This window comes from Nasonia vitripennis, chromosome 3, assembly GCF_009193385.2.
Source record: "Nasonia vitripennis strain AsymCx chromosome 3, Nvit_psr_1.1, whole genome shotgun sequence".
NCBI classification, from domain to species: Eukaryota; Metazoa; Arthropoda; class Insecta; order Hymenoptera; family Pteromalidae; genus Nasonia; species Nasonia vitripennis.
In genome coordinates this window covers 2,653,188-2,664,878 of record NC_045759.1, presented here as the reverse complement: position 1 = coordinate 2,664,878, position 11,691 = coordinate 2,653,188, and the positions used below count along the sequence as shown (strand labels likewise).

The 11,691-nt window shown below is 36.1% G+C and overlaps 4 protein-coding genes across 5 annotated transcripts; 3 read left to right on the top strand and 1 right to left on the bottom strand.

Moving 5' to 3' along the window:
* The first annotated feature begins 597 nt into the window (after positions 1-597).
* On the top strand, positions 598-5,079 carry LOC100122784 (guanine nucleotide-binding protein subunit beta-5). The gene is made up of 6 exons (XM_001606337.6): positions 598-1,031; positions 1,317-1,533; positions 1,603-1,739; positions 1,826-1,944; positions 2,011-2,368; positions 2,478-5,079. Exons 2-6 carry the CDS (start codon positions 1,428-1,430, stop codon positions 2,805-2,807), a joined length of 1,050 nt encoding a protein of 349 aa, XP_001606387.1. The 5' UTR covers positions 598-1,031; positions 1,317-1,427; the 3' UTR covers positions 2,808-5,079.
* A 112-nt stretch (positions 5,080-5,191) lies between these two features.
* LOC100122773 (torsin-like protein) lies at positions 5,192-7,025 on the bottom strand. The gene is made up of 3 exons (XM_031926824.2): positions 6,473-7,025; positions 6,145-6,410; positions 5,192-6,069 (listed from the first exon to the last, which is right to left on the bottom strand). Exons 1-3 carry the CDS (start codon positions 6,645-6,647, stop codon positions 5,503-5,505), a joined length of 1,008 nt encoding a protein of 335 aa, XP_031782684.1. The 5' UTR covers positions 6,648-7,025; the 3' UTR covers positions 5,192-5,502.
* Positions 7,015-10,185, top strand: LOC100122765 (ubiquitin carboxyl-terminal hydrolase 14). 2 transcript variants are annotated; one of them, XM_003425708.5, is made up of 6 exons: positions 7,015-7,266; positions 7,403-7,581; positions 7,728-8,195; positions 8,281-8,547; positions 8,632-8,923; positions 8,998-10,185. In XM_003425708.5, exons 1-6 carry the CDS (start codon positions 7,251-7,253, stop codon positions 9,309-9,311), a joined length of 1,536 nt encoding a protein of 511 aa, XP_003425756.1. In that variant the 5' UTR covers positions 7,015-7,250; the 3' UTR covers positions 9,312-10,185. The 2 variants fall into 2 exon arrangements, with proteins under 2 accessions (XP_003425756.1, XP_016840025.1); XM_016984536.2 differs by lacking the exon at positions 7,015-7,266 and having other exon boundaries at positions 7,387-7,581.
* A 922-nt stretch (positions 10,186-11,107) lies between these two features.
* LOC103315679 (speckle-type POZ protein B-like) lies at positions 11,108-11,545 on the top strand. The gene has a single exon (XM_008205833.1). It carries the CDS (start codon positions 11,108-11,110, stop codon positions 11,543-11,545), a length of 438 nt encoding a protein of 145 aa, XP_008204055.1.
* Positions 11,546-11,691: the final 146 nt, after the last annotated feature.

Genomic DNA, 11,691 nt, shown 5'->3' with positions numbered 1-11,691 from the left:
TTTGGAAGAGAGTTTTCGAGCGAAGCTTTTGGGATGCGGAGGGATGGGCTTTTTGAAAGAGGTTCGCGGGTGGAGGTTGGTTTTTCGAGGCTGTCACCGAGGTTGAAAGTGTTCGATGCACGTAGTCGGTGGATGAGATAGCGGGAGATTCAAATCGGAGTGGTTTGCAATTACTTACGCTGCTCTTTTTCTTGCTGGAATATTATCTTCATTCTTTAATTAACTTGCGTTTCGAATACAATTAACTTGTGTCATCGATGTATAGTTAATCTGTGTTCTTGTAGTACAAAAAAGCTACGTCGTCTGCTATTGATAAATTGACGGTCATGGTACATACAACGGACTGGCGTGATTTCCTTTTAATCGTTATATATCTATCGTTAAATTTTTACCAACCTTATCAGTTATCTCTTCGATAATCGTTTTTCACATAGTAATAATCGCGAGTTTCCATCAATGAGCATAACACAAGCTAAATGAAAAGTAGAAAGTAAATACGATATAAGCCGCATAAAAATACAAGTTTTACGAGAGCTCGTTCAAAACAGCTGACGCTCTACTTTAGCGAAAGCTTTCCGGTCTCATGACAGTCACTCCCACCTGTCGTCTGCAAGCTCAGCTCACCCTCGCGCAGCGCAAAAATCTCTCAAGTCCCAAGATGGCAGATACCATGGACCTGCTCCTGCCCAGGGCTGCCTGAACTTCGCCCTTCCAGTAAAGAATCCGCGGACGACGACAAACGGCCAACATGAGTCTACGTCCCACCTGAGAGGGATAACGGAGCTGCAGAGAATGTCAGTCGCTCTGAGGCGTCGTCCTCGCGACGCGCAACACCGGTGGCGGCTGCAGTTTGTTGTTGTTGTTGACGGTTATTGATTGCTGTCCTCCGAGGCCCTGTGCGCTCGCGCCCCTGTGTGTGCTGGATACACATCCGCTCTCTGTTTGTTCCCGATCATGAAGATTCGAGGAGGATGCTGAGGTCGACTGACAGGAGCTGCTGAGCCCCTGCTCTTTTTTTCATCTTCGTTACGGTTAGTATACGAGGGGGATGATTTTAAGGGTGGAAAACGAGCTTGCAATGTCGTTGCGCGAGGATCGCGAATTTTCTTCGATGCGCGTGTGTGGAGTACTGTTTTTCGCATTTATTGTTGCCGTTTTTCACTTATTTTTGTTTGAAATTGTACTTTTTTTTTAGTTTTAGAATTTTCGGGTTTTGGGGTGAAAGATTAAATTATCATGCTGATGGGCTGATTGTGTACTGTAATAATATTTGTGTCCATTTACAAGTGTTTCATGCATACCGTGTCTATTTTTAGGATTCAAGAGTGTGATCCTTAAATGACACTCAACATGCTTGTTGTTTGATCAATTCCTAGTTCTCTATTGGGTGACACTACTAAGTCTAGTCACAAAATTCATACAGCAAGATGGATTCTGCCACAGAACTGGAACAGATTGAGAAACTTGCCAAGGAGGCGGAATCTCTCAAGGTTCGTCTGGAGGATGAGAGACAAAAACTCAACGATGTCACTCGTAAGTTGGACTTGATTGAAAATCTGAAATCGAGAGACAGCATTTGTTGATAGAAATTTTTCATTCTAGTTGCTGTTGTTGCCGAAAGACTTGAATCAATTAGCTGTATAAATGTAAAGCCACGCAGAGTGCTTAAAGGACACCAAGCAAAGGTCCTGTGCTCTGATTGGTCTCCTGACAAGCGGCATATTGTTTCTTCTTCTCAGGTTGACTTTAACTATGCGACTGTTACCTCTGAGCTATAGAAAGCTTGCATTACATAGATTAATAAATTGCTGTTTACTTTGCATAGGATGGAAAAATGATCATATGGGATGCCTTCACAACAAACAAGGAACATGCTGTTACCATGCCAACCACTTGGGTCATTGCCTGTGCCTATGCACCAAGTGGACAGCTTGTTGCATGCGGGTACCTATCAATCTCTCAAAATAAAGCAATAAATTGATCCAACATAACAGAAAGTTTCTCCTTCAGTGGTCTCGACAACAAAGTGACGGTCTATCCTCTGAGCCTAGAGGACGACGTCTCGGCGAAGAAGAAAACCGTGGGCACGCACACTTCGTACACGTCCTGCTGCGCCTTTCCAAACAGTGATCAGCAAGTGCTAACGGGTAGCGGTGACAGTACCTGCGCTCTGTGGGACGTCGAAAGTGGACAGCTGCTTCAGAACTTCCATGGACACTCGGATAGCGTCATGTCCATTGATCTCGCGCCCAGTGAGACTGGAAACACTTTTGTCTCCGGTAGCTGTGACAAGCTGGTATTCATATGGGACATGAGGAGTGGACAATGTGTGCAGAGCTTTGAGGGTCATGAGTCCGATGTTAATTCGGTGAGATTGCTAAACTCCAATTTAAAATATACGTTTGCAAATAATTTGCACATGGGATATTTCTTATGACGTTTCAAAAATGAAATAAACTCACTAAAAAACTCAACAGGTTCGATTCCACCCAAGTGGCGACGCAGTGGCAACGGGCTCGGACGACGCGACCTGTCGGCTGTTCGACCTTCGTGCCGATAAGGAGGTAGCGGTCTACACAAAGGAGAGTATAATCTTTGGAGCAAATGCAGTTGATCTGTCGGTCAGCGGTCGGCTCCTCTTTGCAGGATATAACGACTACACCGTCAACGTCTGGGACACCCTCAAGTGCCAGCGGGTAGCCCTTCTCTACGGCCATGAGAATAGGGTTTCCTGTCTGCGCGTTTCCCCCGACGGCACAGCTCTGTCCACAGGAAGCTGGGACACAACACTCAGAGTCTGGGCTTAAACCCGAGTCGCTTTGTTCTTTTTCTTTCCTCTACTGTTTAGGTATTATTATCATTATTGCTGTTCACCTCTTGTTGCTCACCTGTCGAGCGGAGATTGATTGACATATCTGTCGATGTTGATTGTTTTTTGCGTAATGCGCGCTTTTGTTGGTTGTTTTCGAAGCGTTTACGTGCGTTAGGTTGAATTGTAGAGATAGTTCTATGTGGTTGGCATGTTGATTGTTTTGGCTACAGTATTAAACATTGATTAGGCGTAAAACTTTTTTTATTGATCTCTTTAGAAACGTTAATTTCGTTGTATGTAGATTCGCGTGAAAAGAACTTGCTGGAAAAATGATTCGCCAAATAAAGACAAATTTGACAATCATTCGCCATTTATACATTTAATTTTAAATTCGATTTCTTATTTCAAATGCATAGCGTTGATTAGATAAAACTGAAAACTTAATTTGGTTTATGTCTGCTATCCAACGAATTTTTAGGTAACATATATGCATATAACATCATTTTAAAAATACGAATTTAATATTAACCTACTATATTTGATATCAGTTTACACCTCTGAATAACAAAGAAATATATTTTTTAAGACAAATAAGTTAGACCTGTTGCTTAGTTTATAGTGTAAGAGCTAAGACTTCGTCTTGTGGGTATTACGTTTTTCTAAAGAATGACACTTCGGGATTACGTGGCATCTTTAATCGGCAATAATTTAAAGGAGCAACTTCTTTTCATGTGAATCTAGGCGCATTAATGCTAACTGTGAATTTTATGTTATTCTTCGCAAAATTACGTGACATTTGTCAATCAGTACTTTCCTTGCCAATCACCACTAATTTAATTTGATTTTTCGTAATTAAATGAACGAAAAATCAAGATTTTACAAAATGCACGCACAAATAAAGCGATATAACTATTTACGATTTTTCTCCATTTATTCGTATGATTCTCTGATAAATTCATAGAGGGCATGAAGTATATTGTTTAAAATCTCCCTGAAGCTCTTCATACAAGATAAGCATGGATAATTTATTGAGTAAATCACATATACATATATATATATATATATATATAACGAGGAAAAGAAAATGAGAATAAATATATAATAAATTATTGAAAGGTAAATGCACAAAGAAAAACGCATTTGACGCGCAAGTGAGATACAATGTATAATAATATATAAATCACCAAATGAAAAGCAAAGAAAAACATAAGTATATAAATGACAAAGACGAAAAACACGTACGCGCCCTTTGATCGATGTGGTGATATAAGGCGATTTAACGACGACAACATATACCTGTTAAACATATATTTATCGACAAAAAAAAATGTATAAAGCTGTATTGCGCTGTCGGAGGTACAGTCAGTGTCTCGCATACCCCCTTAGCCGTGCAACGCATTCAGTGAAAGTACTTTGATCCATCAATATTTTGTTGTTGAAAATTTCAACATTCGACTAAATTCCACATTTCGAAAATGCCTTGGCGTTAAAATGTATGTACATCATCGCACATTATTCACGACGAATTGCATAAAGATATTTCTATCAGGAATAAGACTCAAGACTGCCACAAGAGTCGACCGACAGTCGTTGCGCGGATAGTCGTCGAATATAACAAAAAAGAAAAAAAACATAATAAAAAAAAACACGTAGAGCGTTAAATGCCATAGCGATCGAGTGTACACGCAGTATAAAAAATGTGAAAAAATACGCAAAAAAAATACACACGTGTGATGTCCTAGTCAGCGAGGTTGAGAGTCGCGCTTAGGCTGGTCCTAATTCATATATAGGTCGTTTGGACAATAGACAAAAATTGTTGATCGAAGGTGTAAGCGTGTATAACGGAAATATGCAGATGCAAGAGTAAACGATAAACGAATACTTAGTAAGCACAATGTAAAAATGTATTTTTTCTTTCTTTTCGTTCACTCTTTTCGTTGTTTACCGATAGTCGATCTCCCAAGGGGAACGTCTGTTACAATGTAAGCGTTCGCAGACAGATAATTTTATTTTTCGATGTAATCGTTCGATCGATGTTAACATTATAGTCGTTACTCGTGAGATCTTTCGACTGGCATTTCGAGAGGACTTTTTGCGTTTCACTGTGAATCAGTTTTCGTTTTCTCTATATTCGACAAGGAAGTTATAGGAGATAAAAATTTTATCTGTTATGATTAAACAACTGCCACATAATTTATGATAAAGTAATACTTTTCAATAGATTAGAATGAATAAAACTATTAAATATTAAATCAATAATAAAAATATCCATATCTGTTACTTTTTAATTTTTCCCACAATTTTTTATGTTCTGAAGCAGAAATCATTTTTTCGAATCCTAAGTAAACTAATTTTGTAAAAATGAAGTACGTTTTTTTTTTAATTAAAATTTTTATTTATATATAAAGATATATCATCTTTTTAGTACAAAATTGTTTTTATGATAAAAGATATAAAGTATAAAAAGAACGCAATAAAAAATAAACGGATGTATTATTATAACGATTTTCAATTCTTATTCTTAATTTGAGTAAAAGTCGTGGAGCATAATCACAATATTTACAATAGTATCCAAAAAAACTTTTGAAACTTGATTAGATAAAATTCTAGAGTGAGCAGTTTAAATCATCTTTTAATTGTTTTCAATGAAGATTTCAAGTTTCAAATCGATTATCTTTTTTGGAATCATATCAATCATCGAATTCCCTTCCAAATAAAACAAATGATACTTTATGATCTAATTTTTTACAGCCTGATGTAGAGTATAAATTATGAGGTGGAGGTCCATAAGTAACATGTTTTAAAACTTCTTTAATTAAGTCATCAGAAGGATTGTCAGTGCCCCAATGTTTAAATGCATCAATAATACATTGTCTTACATGTTCTTCTTCCATAGGAAGGAAAGGAACATGATGATCAATGAGTTTCGATTCTATAGTTCCACTTTTATACAGGCCTCCTTTTTCATTAAATGCTCCTAATTCTATTAATGATTCAAAGTCTCTAATAGTTACGTCATTACGACTCTTGCCATTTATCCAGAGGTGTAACATTCGATTTACAATTTGATCACTTCCAGTATTAGATAAAAATATGAAGATGGCTTTGCTTTTCTCTTTGTTATTCCAACTGGTATAGTCAAGGAAAGGCACTAGAGTATCTAAAACACCTACTGGCATTTTATCAACTTCATCAAAGACAAACATAGATCTTGGACATGCACTCAGTGCATTTTTTATTTTTTGATCCAGTTCAAACTACAAAACAACCAAAGTAAAGAATTAATAAATTACTTAAATTCAATTACACCAATTTTAAAAGAAATACTATACCCTATAAAGTGCAACTTTATGATCATTAGGAAAATCGCTCCGACCATTGAAAAAATGGTAGTGACTGCTTTTTTCGCCTTTTTTATATAATGCATTAGCTATCATGGAAACAACGTAATTCTTTCCACTTCCAGGTAGACCATGAAAGCTTAAAACCAAAGGTTTTCTCGGATTGGAATGGAAAACATGACTGTGAATAGCACTGAAAACTAAATCTTTTGCAATTTGTTGTCCATATAACTTGGCTTTCATATTATGCAGAAGAACTAAACAAAATCAGTATTATTAAAGAGCTTATATTATAGATAAAAGATCAAAAATTACTTACGGTAGGTAGACCGAGGTATTGTGTCATCATCACAACATTCGTACATTTTACAGCGCATGTAATATGCAGCAGCAGCACCACCACCAATGACTAAGCTTTCAAAAATCAAAGGTGATGCTAACTGCATATAACTTGAAAGCACAAAAAACAAAACCAGTAATTTTTTAGTTTCCATTTTCAGATAAGTATAAGTACAACTTCTCCCTTAGATATTTAAAAATACTTCTACTTTTTCTATAAGTAATAACTTATCTAAAATCTGATTATCATCGATTTAATATACTTGAATCAAATTAAAAAAAATAAATAAATAAATCACTTTAACTATATTGTAGGCTAGAAAAAATCAAAACAATAACAGCTTATATCAATAATAAACGGAATAACACGCATACACCTACGACCGAATGGTCTTTTGCCGGCGTTGTGTGCATATGGGATTTTTGCCATTGCAAATACGGACTAAACTATACCCACATTTCGTATTGTAATCGAGCACATCTTGTAGCATATATAGGTAATCGACGATGCGTTTTTATAAAGGTTCATACGCAAGACACCGACGCAAACTCATGCGAATAGTCGCTTTAAAGCGGCGAGAAGTTAGCCTCCAAAATTCGGAAATCATCTCGGGAGTGCCGACCGAGTTTGGTATTGCACTCTGACTGTGCACTTTATTTATTGTGTTTTTCCCTTCAATAACCGTACGGCGTTCGTCGCTTTTCTGAGGCCAGCAGTTTTTTGTGATAAATCCGAATTCGAGCTGTAATAGGCGAAAATGCCGCAGTACACAAGTGAGTAAATACTTCTTTGTCAGAGATTTTTTCGTTCTAACCTAGTATAAAAAATTGTTGCATACTGCTTAAAATACTCTGTATAATCAAGTGAAATTATGCTTTTGTCTGACTTTTTGTATGCTTCTTTTTGTAGTTAAAGTGAAATGGGGAAAGGAGCTCTTTCCAAATGTGGAGGTCAACACAGACGAAGAGCCTATGCTGTTCAAAGCGCAGCTCTTCGCACTGACTGGAGTGCAGCCTGAGAGGCAGAAAGTCATGTTAAAGGGTATGAGTCTGAAGGACGATGATTGGGGTAACATCAAACTGAAAGATGTGAGTATTTTGAGTACCATAATTCGATATTTTTAATGAGTCACAATATCAGAAACAAGTTTATGTGTCTTAGGCATTAAACTGTTTTATTTTGGTTCTAACAATAAAATTGACTATTATTATTTTCATATTATTTGCTCATTCAGGGTATTACAGTTTTAATGATGGGATCCAAAGAGGAAGACGTACCTACTGAACCTGCAGAAAAGCCAATATTTTTGGAAGACATGAATGAATATGAATTGTCTTCTGCACTAGACTTACCAGCTGGTTTGACAAACCTTGGCAACACCTGTTATTTAAATGCCACAGTTCAGTGCCTAAAAACAGTTCCTGAACTGCGGGAAGCTCTGAAAAGTTTTTCAGGAGGTCTGAGTACCCCTGGTGGTGGTCACCAATTTGTAGCTTCACAAAGTATTACAGCTGCATTGAGGGATCTGTACGAAGGAATGGATAAAGGAACATCTCTGCCACCAGTTGTTTTAGTTCAAATGATGCACTTAGCTTTCCCAAGATTTGCAGAGAAATCGAAAATGGGAGGATTTCAACAGCAGGATGCTAGTGAGTGTTGGACTGAACTTATAAGGATGTTGCAGCAAAAATTGCCTGCAAAGGTAAGGCTATGAAGCTGATAAGCTGGTTAACATTTTTATAAAACAAAAACTTTTGTTGATCATTTTGTAAATTTATTTTTTTTAGGAAAATCCTGCTATTACTGATAGCACTGCCAGTTACAAGCCAAGATCTTTAATTGAACAGTACTTTGGTGGAGTTTTTGATACAGAATTGAAATGTGTAGAATCAGAAGATGAACCCCCAACCAAGGGAAAAGAAGATTTTCTACAGTTGAGTTGTTTTATCTCGCAAGATCTCAAATTTATGTTTGCAGGACTCAAAAACAAGTTAGTGGAGCAAATTACAAAACAGTCCCCAACGCTTGGTCGAGACGCTGTTTACACGAAAACGGTAACAGGCAAATTTAATATTATAGTATAATAGTAGTAATTTATAAACTTTTATCATTTATGATGTTATTTTCTTTTTTTTCAGTCAAAAATAAGCAGATTGCCAGCATATTTGACAATCCAGTTTGTCAGGTTCTTTTTTAAAGAAAAAGAAGCTATTAATGCTAAAATCTTGAAGGACGTCAAATTTACGTTAGATTTTGATGCGTTTGATCTATGCACAAGAGAATTACAGATCAAACTGTCGCCTATGCGAGAAAAATTCCAAAAACTTGAAGAGGCTCAGTTAGAAGAACAGCGTAATGCAAGAGACAAGAAGAACAAAAAAAAGGCAGAGAAGAAGGAGACAAAACAGGAACCATTTTGGTTTGAGGATGGTAAGATCCTATTTTAGATGAGTGGAATTATTATTGTTTCTAACAAATTAATGTTTAATTTACTCTATTTGTAGACCTGGGTTCAAACAACAGCGGCTACTACACTCTTCAGGCAGTACTGACGCATCAGGGCCGAACAAGCAGCAGTGGTCACTACGTTGCCTGGGTGCGACAAAAGGGCGACACTTGGCTCAAGTGCGACGACGAGAACATCAGCATCGTCACGAGCGAGGATGTGTTGAAACTCAGTGGTGGTGGCGACTGGCACTGTGCTTACGTACTTCTGTATGGACCGAGGATTTTTGAAACACCGCTGGACCAGAGCACTGAGACGCCCATGAGTACAGAGGAGGCGACGACCGAGGTGGCGAATCTTGAGCAAAACTAGTTTACGAGGGTCCGGTTGCTCAGGCGCCGAAGTTCTCACTGATTCTTAAGAGACTCGACGGGACCGAATGTGCTTAGTATTCTTTGCGATTTCGGTTCGGAGATTTCTTTTTGCAGCTTTTTTGCGTTTGTAACATATTAAGTTGTACTTTAAAAAAAGTCTGATAACAGAGCAATTTTTTATATTTAAGCCTTTCAATTTAGTAATAAATCCACCGTACATGAATAATATATCATCAATTGAAGATTTACATTACTTTTATAACCAGACTAATCGAATATCCTATGCGGAGTTGATGTGTCGTAAAAGCAAGTAGCGAAATGTCAAGCTGTATAAATTAAGGGGCAATTTTATTTTTCAATGATTTTGAAACCGCAAAGAATAAACTATCGACTTGGTCGGCAAGTAAGAATCAGCTAATCGCACGATTCATGGATGTAATACCATGAAATAAAAAAAATATTGATTAAAATTAATGTAAAAAAATCGTGAAAGTAAAAAATATAAACACGATTTCAAGTTGCAGTAACGTTTTCCACGGAGTTACTTTCGTGAATGTAACAGTGTATGATAAAATTTATACCTGTATTTTCTATCGAGTCACTCGAAACCTTAATATTTGTAGCTGCAAAGTTTAATGTCTAAATTTATTTTATCGAAAAGCTTTTGCTTCTCAAAATTTGTTCGAGTGCCTTGATTTTATACTCTCGCGAAAATCGGATCTCTGTCAACTCTTTTTTTATAATTTGAAGTTTCTAGACGAAACTCGCCAATGAATTTTGTGATTTTTAAGATATTGTTAAATGAGATGTGGAGAATAAATGTATGCTCTTTCTATCTTCTTTTATTATATTAAAAAAATATATATTATGAATATGCATGATGGTGTAATTATTTTAATGTAAACTTTTCATATATACCTACATTTCAACCTAAATCATAATAATTAAAATTATATCTTTATTTGTATACTTATGTAGAATCATGGAATGAAATCGAACGCAATTCACCTCAGTCATCCAATAGTTAAGTTTTTAAATTTCAACTATCAAATTCTTACGCGGAATCGCGGTCTTACATAATATTCTGTCGTTATTTTAAACTTATTCTAGTGTAAATATTATTATTATTATTTTATCAATATTCATCAAAAGCAAATATTTTAATTTAGCATAATCTCGCTATAGCATAAAATATCGCGAAGTCATTGCTTAAAAGATGGACAACAATGTAGGCGACGTACAGATTCATCAAGAAGATTACATATGGACAATAAAGAAAGTCACAAAGTTGTTGATAAAACCTAAGAAGTTGGACATTCTCAAATCACCAATTTTCGGGAGTGGATTAGTCCAAGGTTTGTATTCTGAATATTTTATTACGCTTTTTATTGATAGCGAAGCTATTTCTGTTACTAAAAATTCGATGCCAAGCCAAGGCAATGCGACATGTCAAGTTTCAATTGCCAATAGCAGTGGCAATTTGATTGAAACAAAATTAAATGAGTTTCAATTTGGCGAAGAAGTCAATTGTAAATTTGACAAGTATTGGGAGTATAAAGATAATTCGCGGTCAGAAAAATGGCGGCGACAAAGTCGTTAGTTATACATTGCAAGTATATCTATATATATGAAATATGGCGGCGATAAAGTCGCATCCACCAGAGGGCGTATTGCAACTTTGAACTCCCAATATTGAAAAAAAATCATCTTATTACAAATCTACATTATTTACTTGTAAATGATAGTCTAAGGCTATACTGTCAGATTATTAACAAAGATAAATGTATAATAAATATGCCAATACATCGAGTTCCAGAAGATTTTGAGCCATTTTTTGAGAGTGAACGACTCAGTGATGCAACTGTTGTTGCTTGGAATAAAGTATTTCCTGTCCACAAAGTCATGCTCTCAGCTAGAAGTTCTGTATTTTCAGAAATGTTTTCAGCCATAGCTCAACCGAGCATAAATGCTAAAATTGAAATCAAAGACATGAGTGACGATGTAATAAAGGAAATTCTAAGATTCATTTATACTGGTAAAGTGAACAATCTTCATAGAGTGGCAGATGATCTTTTGGCTGCAGCATCCAAATACAAAATTGATGAATTAAAAACTATAAGTGAACATTCTTTACCCAAAACAATTACAACTCAAAATGTGGTAAAACGTCTTTTGCTTGCTCATAATCACAATGCAGCACTTGAAAAAAGATGCTGTTCTCTATATTTATAAAAATCGTAAGCAAGTCACGCTGATTGAAAGCTCTCATCCTTTTATTTCAGTAGAGGCTTTTCAAATACTGTTATCAAAACATGATTGACTTATTTCATCTATTATATGTAAATATTTTTTACATAGTTAATAATGCTACTTTGTTT

Bases quoted from the DNA above. Each gene is read 5' to 3' on its own strand.
- LOC100122784 (XM_001606337.6), top strand. From the start codon at position 1,428: ATGGATTCTGCCACAGAACTGGAACAGATTGAGAAACTTGCCAAGGAG. The intron at 1,740-1,825 runs GTTGACTTTAAC...TACTTTGCATAG, and splicing joins ATATTGTTTCTTCTTCTCAG to GATGGAAAAATGATCATATG. The intron at 2,369-2,477 runs GTGAGATTGCTA...AAAACTCAACAG, and splicing joins ATGAGTCCGATGTTAATTCG to GTTCGATTCCACCCAAGTGG.
- LOC100122773 (XM_031926824.2), bottom strand. From the start codon at position 6,647: ATGGAAACTAAAAAATTACTGGTTTTGTTTTTTGTGCTTTCAAGTTAT. The intron at 6,411-6,472 runs GTAAGTAATTTT...GATTTTGTTTAG, and splicing joins AATACCTCGGTCTACCTACC to TTCTTCTGCATAATATGAAA. The intron at 6,070-6,144 runs GTATAGTATTTC...GTTGTTTTGTAG, and splicing joins ATAAAGTTGCACTTTATAGG to TTTGAACTGGATCAAAAAAT.
- LOC100122765 (XM_003425708.5), top strand. The intron at 7,582-7,727 runs GTGAGTATTTTG...TTGCTCATTCAG, and splicing joins GTAACATCAAACTGAAAGAT to GGTATTACAGTTTTAATGAT. The intron at 8,924-8,997 runs GTAAGATCCTAT...CTCTATTTGTAG, and splicing joins ACCATTTTGGTTTGAGGATG to ACCTGGGTTCAAACAACAGC.
- LOC103315679 (XM_008205833.1), top strand. From the start codon at position 11,108: ATGCCAATACATCGAGTTCCAGAAGATTTTGAGCCATTTTTTGAGAGT.